Raw genomic sequence first — 17,652 nt, forward strand, 5'->3', positions numbered from 1 at the left:
AAGATAATACTGGAACAATTTATGAACAATATAGGGGCCTTCAAAAACTGAAAACAGCAGTATGTCAGGGTGAAAAGTCACTGAACTGTCCCTCTTCGGTGACTGAGATCATTGAATTCAGGTATTTCACTTACATAAAAAATAAAGTAAGGTCAGGTTGTGTCAACATCATAGAACTCAGCATATCCTTCATTCAGGCAACCTGTAAATCAGTGGTTGGAAAAGGTATACTTTGTATCTTGTAATATCTTAAAATATCAGCATTCCTACAACACGTTTGCCTACTTTGCTATTTTAATTTCTCTGGTTTCTTGGAGCAACTCCTGCCGCTATGATGTTGAAAACAAGTTCTAGATATTCACCACAGTTCTGCAAAACCAAAGGCCTTGCTTTTAATTGTAACAATAATGCCACTATTCTGTTTATCTACTTTGCCATCCAAAGAATTCCAGCAGTTGCATGCCTGCACACCAGTAGGATGATTGACATTGTTGTAATAAGGTTAATGTTTAAACTTCCCACCCGTAATAACTAAAATATCCAGAGATAAGGCTGAAAGTCAATTTGTAATTATCCCTGCTGTGCCAAGATGTTGCAAAAGATTCCAAGTGGAGGGTAATTTAACTTTTCAGTCCTAGCCGTTAAAAAGTAGTGAGAAGAAGGTGAAGAGCTTAGGACATTTGTATCTTGACTTTCCAGTGGGGAAAAAAAGGGTTTTGTGATTCCTCCTTATTCAAACTGAGAATAATTTTCTCTGTGTTCTACTGAAAATGTCTTTTTTATGTTTTGAATATAGTTAAGTTGTTCGCTTGTTGTTTACTGTCCATGGTACATGAAGGGAATAGATCACAGTTAGCAAATAAGCTACTAGAACATTTAGTATGGAATAATTCAATTTAAATACATTTCATACATAAAGACAACATGTGATAATTATTGGTAGTCATTCTAACGAAAGTACTGTCCTCAGAAGAAATAATATCCCTTCAGTCATATGCTCTGTGGCTTCTGTGAATGACCTGTATTAATTCAGTTTCTAGAAACTGGCTCTTTAAATTAATGTTGTAACTGCTTCCATGCTAGACTATTGAAATAAAGGGTATTACATCATTGTCCAAACACGTCTACTTAAATAAAAGTATTTGTTTGCAAAAAATATATATATTTTAAATCTTTTACACAACGATCAGCATGCATGCCATTTTCCATTTCAGACTAAGCATACATTTCAGATGTGGAAAAAGCAAGCATGTTGAAATAATTTGAGGCATGGGTATAGTCGGATCAGTCTTGGTAATCCAGAAGGGAGGGGTGCCCAGTGTATTATTACATTTCATATATTATTTTTCAAGAAATGGATGCAATCAGTCATCTTCTCGCATATGGTTTGAAAAAAAAAATTGTCTTGCTGGCAAGTAAACTGTTATTTAAGTACACAATCCATGGTACTACAGAAACAGTTTTGCCAAACTTGTCCAAGTATTCTCACATCCTTAAAGATGGTATAAATATCATTTATAGCAAGCCGTTTACTTCAGACTATATGGAATGCCTTCCTGCTCCCCTGATCTAAGTGTCCCAGTTTGCATTATGGCCTTTATTGCTTCTGTTTGATGGAGTGATCAGTAAAAATTTAATGACACTATAAAATAATAAAAATGTCATTAATTTACCACGGGTCTTGGATGCAGTGGTTGTAAAGTTACATTAATAAACAGAATATTTTTTACAACAAAAAGCATTGTTACGTGGGAACGTATAAATAACACACATAAATTTAAGAGCAATTTTACTGTTAGCACACACATTATTATGGAATAGCCAATAAGTGTATAAAACATAGTATATAAAATTTTATGAAAATATACTGTGCACATCAAAAATTCAGCTTTTATCTAAGTGCAGAGAAAAGCCATTATTATGTGCTTACTGTTTCATTGCTGTTCTTTCACAAGATCACAATTTTATATTTGTTTCTAGTCATTTGAAGTTTGCAGTCTTTTCAGAGGTAGGGGCTACTGCTTCCTTTTCCTTTACTCCTTACTTCACTAAATCATTCTTTTACCTTCCACACATGAAGAAGAATTGATACTTTCTGCCAGAACGTTACGGAGAAGTTGCTAATTTAATGCAAAGCTAAAAATAATGCCAAAGGGGTTGAAAGGCTTGCTTGGCGACTCTGGAAATAAGGGATAACTATCTAGCAGTCTATCTGTCATCACTGGGGCTGCTCCATCACTGACTGTGATAATATGTGAATGTGATGGATGCCACAGCCTTGTGGCTCATAACATTTAACATTCATCAGCTCTCACTAACGGGGGCTTTATAATTTAAATATCTTTATTTAATATGCAACATCTACCTCATACATCATAATTTCAAAGCACTTAGAGAACCAACAGTCCTGCAAGACAGTTGAGCAGACTTTAATTTTTTCAATAACTTTTACGTTTTCTGCATGTTTGTGACTGACAATGCATAAATAAGTGCCTAATCATATCACAGAGTGGAAAATTAAGATTTGGCTGCTAAGAAGAATCTTTTTCCTCCTCTTTTTCTCATTTTAAAGAAGTGATTATTTTTACTGTGTGTTCAACATATAAAGAAGCACAAAGGATCTGAATGGTGTTGGGAAGAGCTTTCAGTTTTCTAGTGCAAATTCCAATTGACTGTGGTGATCTAGTCATGAGAAAGGGTTGTCAGAGTCATGTCCTAAACCCTTTTTTTCAAATTTAAATGGGAAAACTTAATGTGACTATACAGTATAAACTCTGTAGCCAGTACAAAAAATCAGTTCAAAATAGAGGTCCAAAATGCTTTTTCACAGGAAAACAAAACACCTGCACTGTCCATAGCGGTGCACTTTATTATAAACTCAGCAACATTTTCTATTAATGTAGGTTAGGGAGGTAGCAATATATCCAGTAGTTGATGTACATGTGTGCAAATATACTGCACGTGTAAATAACATATTTATTAGTGCAGCTATGTTGTGGTGGGTTGACCTTGGCTGGATGCCAGGTGTCCACCAAGCTGCTCTATCACTCCCCTCCTCAGCAGGATGGGGAGAGGGGGAGAAAATAAGATGGAAAAAACTCGTGGGTCAGGATGAAGGCAGTTTAATAAAAGTAAAAGCAAAGGCCACATGCGGAAGCAAAGGCAAACAACAGATTTATTCCCTACTTCCCATCAGCAGGTGATGTCTAGCCACTTCCCGGGAAGTAGGGCTTCAGTACACGTAGCAGTTGCTCTGGAAGACAAACATCATAATAAAGATATCCCTTTGGTCAGTTTGGGTCAGCTGTCCTGGCTGTGTCCCCTCCCAAGATCTTGCCCACCACCAGCCTACTAGTGAGGGTGGAATGTTGGAGAGACAGCCTTGATGCTGTGTGAGCACTGCTCAGCAGTAGCCGAAACACTGCTGTTACCAACACCTTTCTAGCTACCAATACGAAGCACAGCACTATGAGGGCTGCTATAGGGAAAATTGACTCCATCTCAGCCAGACCCAATACATATTTTAATAAAGGTATGCCATTTTTTGTTCATACAGGAATGTTATGTACAGAAGCAATCTTCCTCTCAGTCCTTGCTCATACTAGGAGAAAGGTATACTTTTAAAGGATTTTTAGTGCAAGTAACTAGTCTCTTTAGGATGAATTCAAGACGGGAGCAAAGACAAATCCCATAAAAAAGGATTGGAACCTAGTGGGACAAGTTTCCTCTCTAATAATAAATTTCATATGAATTTGTTGTATTTCATGGAATTGTAAAGGCATCTACTAGAGAAAAAACATTATTAGTATTGAACATTTTTCTATTTTTTACAGTTCTCTGAATTTTTCTAAACCCATTGCAAATATTGAAACTTTTTTATGATCACTATGAAGATTATTTTCAGTAAAAAAGCAAGCAAAGGAATGACTTTAAAAGGCATTTCAAAGACTTAAACATAGCTAGCTTTGTTACAGCTTTTTATGAATTAGAAGGAGGGGATTATGAAATAACTGTAAGTACATGTCCTTTGTTTAACAAGAGCAGGTATTTTTATCGTATAAGTGCTTTCATTTTACTGTTCCTGAACCTTTTCTCCTTCCATGTCAAAATATTGATATTCTTTCAGAAACTTTCTTTTTTTCTTCTTTTTTTTTAACAGAATATTTTCTGGTAAAATCAAAGAGAATGAGTGACTAGAAAGATATTTCAAGTGTGCATATTGATACGTAGCAGGGTCTGTTGATTTTTATAGCAGAAAGGTATGTCTCCTTCTTCTGAAACTCTCTTAAAGGCTGTTCTTCCAAGAATACTGCAGGTGCTGTATTAACATCCTTAAGAAAAAGCTTTTAGCGCAAATATTTTGGAAGAGACAATATATGTGCCAAAAGCTGTTTTCTTAATACTGATCTTTGTTTTTATCTCAACTGCAAATCAGCCCTTTGCAATGGAACACAGAATCCTTGACAAACTTCTTTTTCATTCTGTCTACCAGTAAAACAGATCCCATCCTGATGATTCAGGTGTATTGCTACATTGCACAACATCTTTCAGTAAAATATTGGGCCTCTAGTATTGCAGCGCCTTTCTGCAGTCACATTTCATTTGTAACTCTTTCTTTTCTCATGAGTTCCTTTGTATATGTAAGCTCCTTCATCAACCACAGATTTTACAGAAGAAAATAAGTTAAGTAGTTAACCAAATACAAAATGCAGAGTTATTTTGTTCGACAACTGGAAGATTCTGAGGAACTTCTAGACATGTGGTTAGTACCTGAAATGTCTCAGCTGCATGTTGTGGCAAATCCAGTGTCAGGTTGTGCTTTCTTGTCTTCCTCTGCAAATTAAACAGAAAATAATTTAAAAAATCCGTGGCTGAAGGAATCAAGAGAATGAGGAATCAAAATAATTCCTCAGCTGTTGGCCTGGTGGGATTTTATTACTGAAAGATAATGACAATAGAAAAATAGTGACATTGGAAAGCAGAAGTATTTGGAGGTGGAGCAAATGAGGAGTCAAGGCCATGAAGTATGTTTTGTCCTTAAGACAATTTCCAAGTTTCTAACCATCTTGCAGGAGAGAAACTCCTAATATTTTCTTCCTATGTCTAGTATGCACAGCACAGAACTAGGTCATTGAACAATAGACTGAACAGCAATCAGCACTCTACTTCTGCATAATGCATTAAGTATAACAGGGAGAAACTGTTTGTAGAGCTGAAAGCTGGTATTTCATGTCTGTAAATTCAAGCTGACATGACATTTAATATTGTTTCATAGTAATGAACAACAAGGTTTCATTCATTCACAAGTACAACATAATGCCAAGTTTAGTCTGAAGAGGTAACAACAAGGCAAGAGGGAAAACATGCTATGTTCCTTCAAATGAGAATGCTAAATTAATGATAACCATTGAACGCTTTGCTACTGATACAGAGTACTACAGAGAGTACTATTGTGAGACAATATCACACAGTCATTTATAGTGCCCTTGTCCAGTAGTTGACTGAAGAACTGGATTAACACATAAAATACCTTTCAGTTTCCACTTTCTAGTTCCAGGTTTCCAATGGAGGTCTCCAGCTCTCAAAAACTTTCTGCTTTTCTAGGTGTGCATTCTTTTTCCTTTTTTTTTTTTTTTAATCTCCTGATGTTCCCTTTCCACTGAGGTACAATTTAAATTCCTAGACAAAATAATAATATCAGTTCTGTCATCTGTTATTCCTTCTTTCTAATACTTGTCTTTGAAAACCTCTTGCATAAAGTTCAGACATGTTTTCTCAGAGGTATGAATGCAAACTTGAATCTCATAGTGGGGAAAAAGTGTTTTTTCCATTAAATTAGCAGTATATTTTAATACAAACTCTTCTTGCAACTTCTGAATTTTCATGTCTCCCAAATGTTGATTGTCTTTTCTAGTTTAAGTTAGAAAATAAGTGGAAAGGCAAAGTGAGCAGCATTGATCAGCACTGTTTGCTGCCAAGAGTGTTTTGTATTTGCATGTACAATCGTTTATGCATTATGGCAGTGCAGATCAAAATAATCTCAAAGTTTCTGTATATGTTTCACATTTAAAACTGATTTTCATAAATGCAAACATTCAGAATCTATAAAAAATTGTCCCTGAGTTAAAAGTCTAATTAAATACACTCATTATTTGTTCAGATTTAAAAAATAAGGCATGTATCAGTGCATACACATATGCACAGGCATATAATGAGAACTAACCTATATGGAGCATTAAGACTACTTCTGTTCTTTTCCAGGAAAGAACAAGGTTTGAAAATTTAGGCCCACAGTTAACAGGGAAACCCAATGAAGATGGAAAACTGGGCCCTGGTGTCATTGATCTTACAAGGCCAGAAGATGCAGAAGGTGAGTTGCAATTTTGACTATAGGTTATTGAACACACTGCATCACAGAATGGTATGGCTGAAATGCTGCCAGTGTCGTAAGTAGTGTCTAGCTTACATCCCAGGGTAACGCCTGAATGATTTCTGTGTGTTTTTGTGAGATTGTAATAAGTCCATAGCAAAGGGCAGACTCATGAAAAGGACTGTATAGCCCTCTAAGCCCTTCTGCAACACAACTATTTTTTTCCCCCAGCAGCTGTCAATTAATTGTTTACATTTTATACTATTAATAAAAGTGTAGGAAACACTGAGAAAATTATCTCAGCAAGGCAATATATACATATATAAATTTTTTCACCAGTTTTTAAGGATTTAGCAGCTTTGAAGAAAGTTAGAGCCCTTTAAGAAGTCTACCCATCAGTGCACTCACAAACTATTCCAGATATAGCAAGCACAATTTTATTGACAGGCAGCTGTCAAATGATAATGGAAAAATATTTCACATTTTCTATATGAAAATGTCTTTTTCATGATATAAACCTTCAGTGCATTTGCACTCATTTCAGTGAGAGTTCTATATATCAGGCATACAGTGTCAAGCCACAGGTAGAAATCAGTGTTTATCAAGACTGAATTTAGTCTCTAGCAGGGTTACCAATGCATATTCTGGAAGTGGATGCCACTGGTATCCTCTCTACCTTATGATACATTAGAAGAGAACATGTAGATAGATAGGAACCCTACCAGTCACTGTAGTAAGATTAACGTACTATTCAGGTAGAATATTATGCAACATTTTGCCCCCTCAATTTACTTCTCTTTGAGAATCATTTTGCTCTTTTTTAACCTGACAAGTTTTAGTTATGCCATTGTTCTTGAGAAAAGGTTAAAACATCTCTAAATTTTTCCATTAATATCCAAACATCTGACAGGTTCAAAATTTGCTTTTTTTCTTGGATCAAAAGAATAGAACCAATAAACTTATGATTGTTGACAAATAGGGTTATTTTCAAATGATTCTTGAAATACTATGACAGAATTTTTCTGATTAAAAGGCATTAATATTTTCTGTATAGAGAAATATTCCTATGAGCACATATTCTGTTCTGTCTGTCTGTGACCCAGAAATAAAAGGTCCAGGTAAGGTCTCATGAATTGTCCCTTCATTTTGAAGTCTGACAACAACAGCACATGTAAATGTTATCTTTTCTTTAGTGTATGGGTAGTACATGATATGCCTGTGATAAAACATCTTAAAGCCCTGATTCTCCTTGCTTGCCAACCAACATACATTATCTTTAATCAGTCTCTAGGCAAACCAAAAAAGCTGAATTTAAAATTATTTTGGGCAAGGACTTGTATACAATGGAGAAGCTGCAAGTTCAGTTCCAAGATGTTCCTGTATTGACTCATCCATACAGAGGAAGAGTTAACTCTCAAATTTAATTCCGCAAAATATTCCTACTTGTTGGCTTAATATCATGATTAGCTTATCACATGGAACTGACACATGCACCAGGAGCACATGCTGACATGGGTTTTGCTTAGATTTTTTTTTCTAAGTATTTTGACATAGTCAAGATTTCAGGTCTCCATAGCAGTAAGATAAGATGATGACTGAAGCTCATCAGCCATTTATTATAAATAATATTCAGAAGGAGACTAGCACCTTAATGAGAGATTTCAGATTTTCCCTATGTACATTTTTAATAGTTCCTTATAAAACCAATTATTTCCAAATTTTCATTTTTAGGGAGCTGTTATTTATGAGCTTCATTTATTCATCCTTCATTGGATGTGATTGGCCACTGTTGTATTGTCTTTAAACAGAAAAATAATAAACAGAACGTAGGTAAAAAATAACTTTCAGACAGGTGTTTTGCAATGATTTTTTTTCTAGAAAAAAGGCCTTAGGAGATACATGGACTTTCAAAAGTATTTGTTGACTAATCAGTTATTTATAAACTGCTTTGTAAAGGAATTTCCATCCTGCAGCAACTTCTCGTATTTCAATGTGTTGAAGGATATTTTTTTCCTCAGTTGGGATGAAAATTTGCAAAAGAATATTTACAGATACACAGTTACTGGTTCATATGACATCAAGTCCCTGAGGACTTTCTTGGTTTAGCTCATTTCCTTCAACTCATCCTTTCTCTTTCTAGTGTCCTTAATTTAGTATCTTGATACACCTTGTGGTACTGACAGCTCCTCCTGTTACTGGATAGTGCAGAATGAAGCTTTGACATATGTAACCCAAGCTACAGTGATGTGTGCCAGTTTAAGGATAGTGTACATGTCTTTCTAGAGCTAGTGGGGCAGTTTGAGGCGTGGTGTGTTGCCACATGGGAAATCTGAGTTCATGAATGGATTCAGATTTCCAGACTTTGTTTAGCAGCCAAGAGATGTCTCTGGAAAAGAGATGCTGGATGAATACCTCTGCTGATCTGAAAAAAAACGTTGATGGGAGTTCAAAACTGAGCTGCTTATTTGTCCTTCTAGTTGTAGACAAGGTGAATTTAGATATTAGCTGGAGATAAAAAAAAGACATGCAAAATATCACCCAAGTTTTGCCCCTTATCTTTGGCAAGCTAGCTAGGAGATGACACTTCTAGCATGGCATCATTTAGAGTGGAAGTCCATTGAAAACAGTGCTGCTGAAATATCAGCAGTTAAACTATGGCCTCTGATGTACTGTACCATGCTACAGACTCTGTTTGTCTTCAAGAATATTAATGCTTCTAATTGTCATGAAACTATTACAGGTCTTTCTAGGTTTGCCATGTCACAGTTTTTTGTATGTGTTGCTATTATTTTGTGTTTCCATATGTGTCTGTTTCAGCACCGGGTTACTAAGAAACTTGACAACTTATTCTTTAGAATCAGAATCATAGAATCATTTAGGTTGGAAAAGACTTTTAAGATTATCAAGTCCAACTGTTAACCTAACACTATGAAGTCCACCACCAAACCATGTCCCTAAGCGCCACATCTACACGTCTTTTAAATACCTCCAGGGATGGTGACTCAACCACTTCCCTGGGCAGCCTGTTCCAGTACTTGACAACCCTTTCAGTGAAGAAATTTTTCCTGATATCCAATCTAAACCTCCCCTGGTGCAACTTGAGGCCATTTCCTCTTGTCCTATCACTTGTTACTTGGGAGAAAAGACTGACACCCACCTCGCGACAACCTCCTTTCAGGTAGTTGTAGAGAGCGATAAGGTCTCCCCTGAGCCTCCTTTTCTCCAGGCTAAACAACCCCAGTTCCCTCAGCCGCTCCTCATAAGACTTGTTCTCCAGACCCTTCGCCAGCTTCGTTGCTCTTCTTTGGCTTCCTCTAAGAAGACAGCCTTGTTGCATTTTAGTGTGTTGCCAAGGTCACAATCTCAACTGAATGTCAAAGTTTCCTAATAACCATAGTCATATTCTTCGAAGACTTAGTGTGTTTCACACCTTCCTTTCTGTTTTGTCATTGTGTTGTGGTTTAACCCGGCAGGCAGCTAAACACCACACAGCCGTTCGCTCACTCCCCCCCTACTCAGTGGGATGGGGGAGAGAATCGGGGAAAAAAAAAAAAGAATTTGTAGGTTGAGATAAAGACAGTTTAATAGGACAGAAAAGGAAGGGAAAATAATCATCATCATAATAATAATAATGATAAAAGAATATACAAAATAAGTGATGCACAATGCAATTGCTCACCACCTGCCGACTGATGCCCAGCCAGTTCCCGAGCAGCGGTCATCGCCCCCCAGCCAACTCCTCCCAGTTTATATATTGAGCATGACATCACATGGTATGGAATATCCCTTTGGCCAGTTTGGGTCAGCTGTCCTGGCTGTGCCCCCTCCCAGCTTCTTGCTGGCAGGGCATGAGAAGCTGGAAAGTCCTTGACTAGTGTAAGCACTACTTAGCAACAACTAAAACATCAGTGTGTTACCAACATTGTTCTCATACTAAATCCAAAACACAGCACTGTACCAGCTACTAGGAAGAAAATTAACTCTATCCCAGCCGAAACCAGGACACATTGTTACTTACTTTTAATCTTTTTTTCAATTTTTTTTTAGATATCATTTGAGTGCAGGTTGCTGTAGACATCTTTAGATAATATTTATGTGTTTTGTTGTGTGCTTTTATGCAAATAACACAGTCATACAGAAAATAAAGATTTCCAAAGTAACATATTGGTAGTCAACTTTTGACTCCCTGTCTTTCTTCATCAGAAATACATCCAGATCTCTGATGTCCAAGTGCAGTTGTGAAAGAATGTATGTGTGGCTGTTAGATCTGTCAGATGGTTTTACTCCTATCACCAGAATTTTAGAACTTCAGAATTATGAAATTAACTACATTTGAAGAGGATATATTGACTATTTGTAGTGGGCTTTTTTGGGGGGTGGGGTTGGGGGAATGGTGTAACAGATTTATTCCTGAGCCAAGGACTCCAAATTTAGTCCCACTGCTGGCCATAAACTGGGGGGAAGTGCAGTTTGGGCTGCATCCTGATCCCCCAACTGATCTAGACCACGGGGACTATGGAAGTGCAGTTCCACTCCCTGCCTATCTGCATACCTGCATTTCTAAGGGAAACTAAAGTGTGCAGAGACATGGTACATGTCTGTCTCATCCCAGCAGGCAGCCAAGATAGACCAAATCTGGGAAGTGCTCCTGATTCCCATAGCTTTGACACAGCCTTTAAAGTTCAAGTAATTTGTTATAAAAAATATCAGCAGACTTCTATGTCTTATGGAATGCCTTTGTAATAGTATCTAGTAATGATTTCTCTCTACTTCTTCTATCTTTTCTATAACATATGGCAGTGATCTGAGTTTGACAGGATCAGAGTCATGTTTTCCTTTAATTTTAGGAGTGCTTGCGGTAGTGGGTCATTGATCAGAAGCTGAAGCTACTTTTTTTTTTTTTTGGTCTTATCAATTATAAGTCTTAAAATTGTTTAAATTTAGCTCTATGCAATTATAAGACAAATATGAAAGGATACTGCAGAATGACTTTTAAGATTAATGGTAACTAGGTGTACTTTCAGAGGTGACCTAGCATATGAAGTCGTATTCAAAGTTTGTGTTACTCATGATGACCTGTTACCTGAATGGAGGCCTGAAAATCATCAACAAAAGTTTTATATTAAATATGACATAAACCATAATCTCTATTACTTCCTTAGCCACCAGCAGGACTGGGCTAATGATATTAAAAATCATGCTCAGACTGTATTCAAAAACATTGCCACTGACTGTGACACCATTGATGAATAATCCACAGCTATTAGACTTATATCATTACCTGGAAATCCCAGTTGTCATGTTAAAATATATGATACATTTGTAGCTAGCAAAATTCAAAAACATGATTTGAGAGCCTCATAAATGTTCGGTGACTGGTATGCAAAATTATAAACAACAGCCAATTATAGAACTAAACAAGGATTTTTTATTCTCCAAACCTCATCATTTTAAAGGAAACATCATTCTTTCTGTAGGCGGCTTCATAATTTTGAACATTTGAGATTGTCAGTACTGAAATACAGCTAACTAGCATGGACACACCAAGACAGCTTTGAATCTAGCTATAGCTAAAACCCCTTTTTGAACATGACTGACAAACATCAGCTGACCAGTGTGTAGAATATAGTCAGGAGCCATAGGTGAGCCCTGTTTAAATTCGAGGTGGCAGAACCTAAAGTATTTAGTTCTTAATTATCTGAGAATATTGGATGATCTGAATATGTTTTTTTGGTTCAAGTTCTAAAAAAGATATTCCTTTCACAGATGCTCACTTTTGGTGATAGTGCTGCTTCGTTTGAATCGTATAATATGCTTTATGTTTATGGATCTTGTGCTTGTGTAATGTGCTCTATGTTTATGGATCCTTCTGTTTTTGTGGTTCTGGTCAAAAGCTTTGGAAATTTGTAGGAAGTATGTTAAGATTTTGTTTTGTAGTAGATAGAGATCTGCAGAACAGACCTAATGTTCCTGTTGACAATTACTGATTTTACCTTAGCTCAGGTTGCACTGTGATTTCCTTCAGCAGTCATAGGGATTCAAATTCCATCAAGACCTGATCTTCATTCCTGCCAAAGAATTGGATCTGTTAAAATATAGTTTTCTTGATTGGATCCTGGGCTCAGGGCAAAAACATCTGAATGTTACTCTTTTGCCACTGCCTCACTGTGTGATTTTGTAAAAGAGAAATAACTTCTCTGTGTCCTGTCTTCCCAAGTGAAAAAATCAGATGCATTGTGAAGCTAAATTCATTTTTATATAGCAAATGGAAACAAATGAAAATGCCGTATTAGTACTTAACATTCAGTTCCATGTTCATTCATGTTAATATGTTAGAATCAGGGGCCTGTGAGTTAAATATTTGGCTCCCTTTCACTGCCTGTTGTCTCTTACTTTAATTTGTAAGTTCCTTGGTTTAAAGATTGTGTTTTTCTATATACCAAGTCACTGTTTGAGATTATATAGCTTTAAGACTCACCTGTTTGATCATGGTATCTTTGACCATGCTCCAAGTAGGCCAAATGCAAGCCAGTTGGGGACTGTGAGCTGCGTAACTATTGGTAATAGGCTGGTTCCAGTAGTAAGCCCTAGCTTGATCTTACTAATTCCAGTTCAGATATACACAGTTTTTGGTCTGAACCTGATTTTGGACCTGAACCCAAGCTTGGAGGAGCATAAGCTCACCTTTGCTTTTAAAAGAACATACTTCTATTCAGCAGTAAGCTTAAGAACCTAGTTCTGCAGCATTTCAGATGGTGGATTTGCTGATCAACATAAAAAGTCAATGAATTCCTCAATTTTTGCAGCAGTTAACAGCAGTCTGTCTTTTTGTGTCCATAAAATTAGCACTTCCCATTCATATCTGACTTGGGCTAGCCACATTGCAAGGCATGTTGTAGTACAATGAGAGATTTTACCTGCCCAAAAGCAAGGGAAATTGAATGGCAGAGAAAGAAAGAAATGGTGTTAGGCATCATCACAGATTTAACCAATTGCCAGAACATGGTGAACAATGAGTGCTTGCAACAACAGCAGCAGTGAATGTGGAATCATGTGGAGGAGAAGAATGAGCTAACTGGGAAAAGACAGGGAGTCTTTGCAATGTAGAAGGTACATGTGTGGGGAGAAACATGAGAAAAAGGAGCTACAAAGGGAGCACAAAGCTGATATCTAAGGGTGAGGAGAAACTACCACCTTGTCCAGCTCCAAATTTCTGTCCATCTGTCAAAGCTTCGTTTTCTCCCTCCCTGGTGATAGGGCAGACATCATGACAAGTGCCTGGGTGTTGCAAATCTATTATGTAAAAAACAGATCAATGCTTTCTTAAAGGAGCACATCTACCATATACTCAAAGCCTCAACATTCTCATATATGCCCAGTAGTAAATAATTGCTTATACAAAAGGGTGACACAGTTCCCTCTTAACTCCAAGAAAGGGTGACTTTGAGCAGCTAAAGAGGTAGGTGAAAGGGAACCATATAGTTGCAGGCAGATCAATCTTAGCAGGCTGCCAACACAATCCAAACCTGTGAGGTAACTTGTATAACACCTTCCTATGCAGAGGTGTAAACAGCAGGTAGTACATGCATGACAAAGCATCACCTACTTTTGTGACAGTGCTTCATAAATACTGGAGGAAAGAATGCCTCTCCGTGCCAGTATTTGTCACACATAAATATTTGTAATAGTTGCTATGGCAGTTGAGAGGGGAAAGATGAAAATCAGAAAACAGTGAAAGCTGTCTGAAAACAAAGAAGTGTTTCCAGAGATAATGCAGTAAGCTCAAGTACTGGAATTTTTATTCTCCTGAATTCTTGTTATAGGTCTTTGATTTTAAAAAATCCCATAAGTGTATCTTTATTATTTAAAGATAAAATAACTTACTATCTTGGTTAATTAGACCAGATGCTAAAAGGTGGCCTTCATTAATTGTGGTTGCCATTTTTAACACCCATGCATCTATTTGATTGTGCCTGATACTTGAGTGATACACTTAAATTTTTCAGAATAACTCATAACAATCAGGAATCTAGGATAAAGTACTTCGGCACAGTATTTCAGTTGTGTTGGAGATATTCAGCGCCTCAGCCCTGGAGTAACTCAACACCTGCAAATGGGATAGGAATAAGACGTTCTGTGTTTAAGAACCATCCCATCACTTTTCTGATGGCAACCACTTTGTGAATCTCATCGTTGCCAGCATCTCCATAACATTTTACAGGGGGAACTCCCACTTCGAGTACTGAAAAATCTGAGCTCGGGGTGTGTGGACTGATCTTCCCATGGCATTGAAACTTATTCCTCTCAAAACACTAATATTTAACATATAGTATGCTTCTCACTTTCAGAATAATAAAAAATCTGGATGTTCTCCACAAGTGTTACCTTTTGATTTTCAACTGTCTTAGGTATTTTTTTCCTACTGCTAAATATGAGGCTTTCTAATTTGCTATTTCCATGCTGCAGTAATTAATTCTTATAGAATAGTACCTTTATTTAAAAAAAATTCTAGTTAGAATTTCTGATGTTGTACAACCAACCACTGTTACAATGCCCAGTGTTTTACATAGGGGTGCACAGTTATGGTTAAGGGCTTGTCACAATTTCCATTATATAGTAAAACATTATTTTCAGGAATTTAGAACAAGGCTGTAAAAAGTAACTGTGGGCTGCAGTTTTACACAGAAAATCTTTGCCCATGAGAAAATTGTTTTCACAAATGCTGAAAGCATCAGTCAGTTTGCTTAGCTATTTTTAAGTGGAGTGAGTGAAAAATTAAATATAGTAGTTCAGTGGTTTAAAACATTTTTTCACACTCATGTACAGCCACCACAGGTGTAAAACACCCCATGGTCCTGATTCTTAGCTCTGCATATGTCTTTGTATTGCTCCAATATCTCAAAAGGAGCTTGAAGCTGCTTAAAATAGCGTAACATTTCCAGGCACAATTGAATTTTCAGCTGACAGAGAAAGCCACCATTATATCATACTGCATGGAGGAGGGAAGAATCTTGCCCTTCTTCCTTACCTCCTTGAGCAGAGGGAGTGGAGCAGAAATATGAATACATTAAGGAAAGAACATCATCTATTCTGGTTAAGCAGGAGCAATTGATACAGATTCAGACAAGTCGTCTTCTTTGTACAACTGTCTATTTTTCTAAGTTTATACTGCACACCATTTTATCCTTCAGGAACATCAGTATCTCAGCAATAGAAAAGGGTTTAAGAGCATCTGCCTTTCTTCCATGTAGACATGCCAAGTATCTAGGCAAACGTTTAGTGCAGAACTTAGTAGCAAGGGGGCAATATTTTCTTAATTTGTACTTCAATTTAGTTTTACAGAATCAGTGGTCCAAAATGTACGTGAGGTGGGCATTACAGTATCTTCACAGCTTCTGCAATATTAAATGATTATGTTTTCAATTTGGCAGGGGTAGTTTCACAGGAAGCGCAGGATTTCAAAAAAGAGTAATTTGTAAATTTTCACATAAGCACCTATTTCATGGCAAATCCCCCATTTTTAATCCAAACCAGGTACATGTGGCAACATATTTGGACATGCCATTGCCATTTGGACATGACATTGTTTGTAAAAAGATCTTCCTGGTATCACTCATAAATCCCAAATGCACAGGTGCAGCGTATTTGAAAAATTAGCCTTACGAGTTTTTCCTAACATTTATTATTACTTGTTAACTTACAGCTCCTGTTATCATGCTGCTTTTACTTCTCTCTCTTCATGATATATTATTTACTAATTATATTATTAATTATTATAATATCAGCACCCCATGTGAAAGGCAAGAAGAAATGGCACATGCGTATCCTAGCCCTAGGTCTTTGCCATCTAATTACTGATAAGATATGACAAGTGAGAACAGCAAACACTGGATGGAGGGAATTAGTTATATTGATACAAAGAATGATGTTGCATGTGCTAGAAGGTGACAAATTCAATTGCAGATTGAATCCAGGAAATGGGCCACTGAAGCATTGATTCCAACACACATTAAAACCTTTTGCAAAGTATTCTGCATTTCATTAATGTCACATATTTTGAGGGAGGTGGTTTTGTAAACCTCTCTCCCGTTGTTAAATGTAGTTCCGTTTTATAAACCACATTGTACTTAAGCTTTTAAAATTCATTGTTTTGCTACATAGGAGCAAGCAAAGTTGTTCATTAACAGTGTTCAGCCACACCTTGAACAATGCATCCATCAAATATGAAGTCAGGCTGCCTTTTTTCTCTGTGATGAATTCCTGTCTGTCATTTCTCCATCTTAAAACAAAACAAAGCATTGACTGAAATATGAATGGATAATGTCCTATGGCCCTTGTTCAAGCAGGATTTAAAAAAAAAAACACCACCACCAAAAAAACATTAGGGATGACTGAAAACTGCAGAATTAATCCCTGTGTTTTAAATCAGTATCATGTTTTCTGGATGTTCTAGGTGACACTGTCATGTCAGGAGAAATTTGAAATTATGCGAGTAACAGCTCCACTGGCAATAAAGTGTTTCCACTCTTATGGAAACATTTTTATGTTAAATAGATTAGTTCATTCATCTTTGTATTGTTTTGACTTTGAATATGATTAATATAGTAACAATAATTGCTTAGCTGTTAGAACCACAGGTTTTCTGGAAAAAAAACCAAAACCAACCCACAACAATTTGGAGTATCGATCAGTCTTGTCAGATACCTAACAATAATTATTAGTAACATTTCTCTTGGGCTGGGGTGTTTTGTCCATGGTTTTCCTTTCTGTGGGCCTCTACTTTCCTCATTTGAGTATGAAATGAAATATCAAAGGGAAGCAACAATAGTGTTCATGGGAATGCTGATTGCAGTTAGACCTGATGACTAGCAATCCCTTACTTCTGATGTCATTACTTAGGCTGAATAACTTTCAACTTAAATATGTTTCACATTTTTTCTATCAATAATATATGTGTCAGAATGGGGTTGTTAGCTTTTAATTAATTACCTGTGAAGGGTCTTGAAGTCTGCAAGTGGCATATGATTGAAAAAATCTTACGACACTTACATACCTCCCCAAATTTATAGTAGAGGCTGCTACTTCATCCCACTTTCTACCTAGATGTTTCATGGATCTTTACAGAACAACTTCTTGTGCTCTTGTGTTACAGCACAAGTGGGACTATGTAAGCCACTGAGGGCTTAAGTCAGGCCTTAAGCACTAATTAATTCAGTTAATATTCCATGTAATTTAAAAGATTATTGTATTGTTTTAGCTGTATTCCATGCCAAATTTCCATG

At 36.7% G+C, this 17,652-nt stretch overlaps 1 protein-coding gene across 6 annotated transcripts in view; it reads left to right on the forward strand.

Moving 5' to 3' along the window:
• SOX6 (SRY (sex determining region Y)-box 6) overlaps positions 1 to 17,652 on the forward strand; it is a 375,092-nt gene that overhangs the window by 336,420 nt on the left and 21,020 nt on the right. For all 6 annotated transcript variants that reach the window (XM_009328553.1, XM_009328554.1, XM_009328559.1 and 3 more), the window contains one exon: positions 6,262 to 6,370. In XM_009328553.1, the coding sequence (XP_009326828.1) occupies positions 6,262 to 6,370 (109 nt within the window). The remainder of the gene's footprint in view (positions 1 to 6,261; positions 6,371 to 17,652) is intronic.

Source organism: Pygoscelis adeliae, unplaced genomic scaffold (genome assembly GCF_000699105.1).
Source record: "Pygoscelis adeliae isolate BGI_AS28 unplaced genomic scaffold, ASM69910v1 Scaffold166, whole genome shotgun sequence".
NCBI classification, from domain to species: domain Eukaryota; kingdom Metazoa; phylum Chordata; class Aves; order Sphenisciformes; family Spheniscidae; genus Pygoscelis; species Pygoscelis adeliae.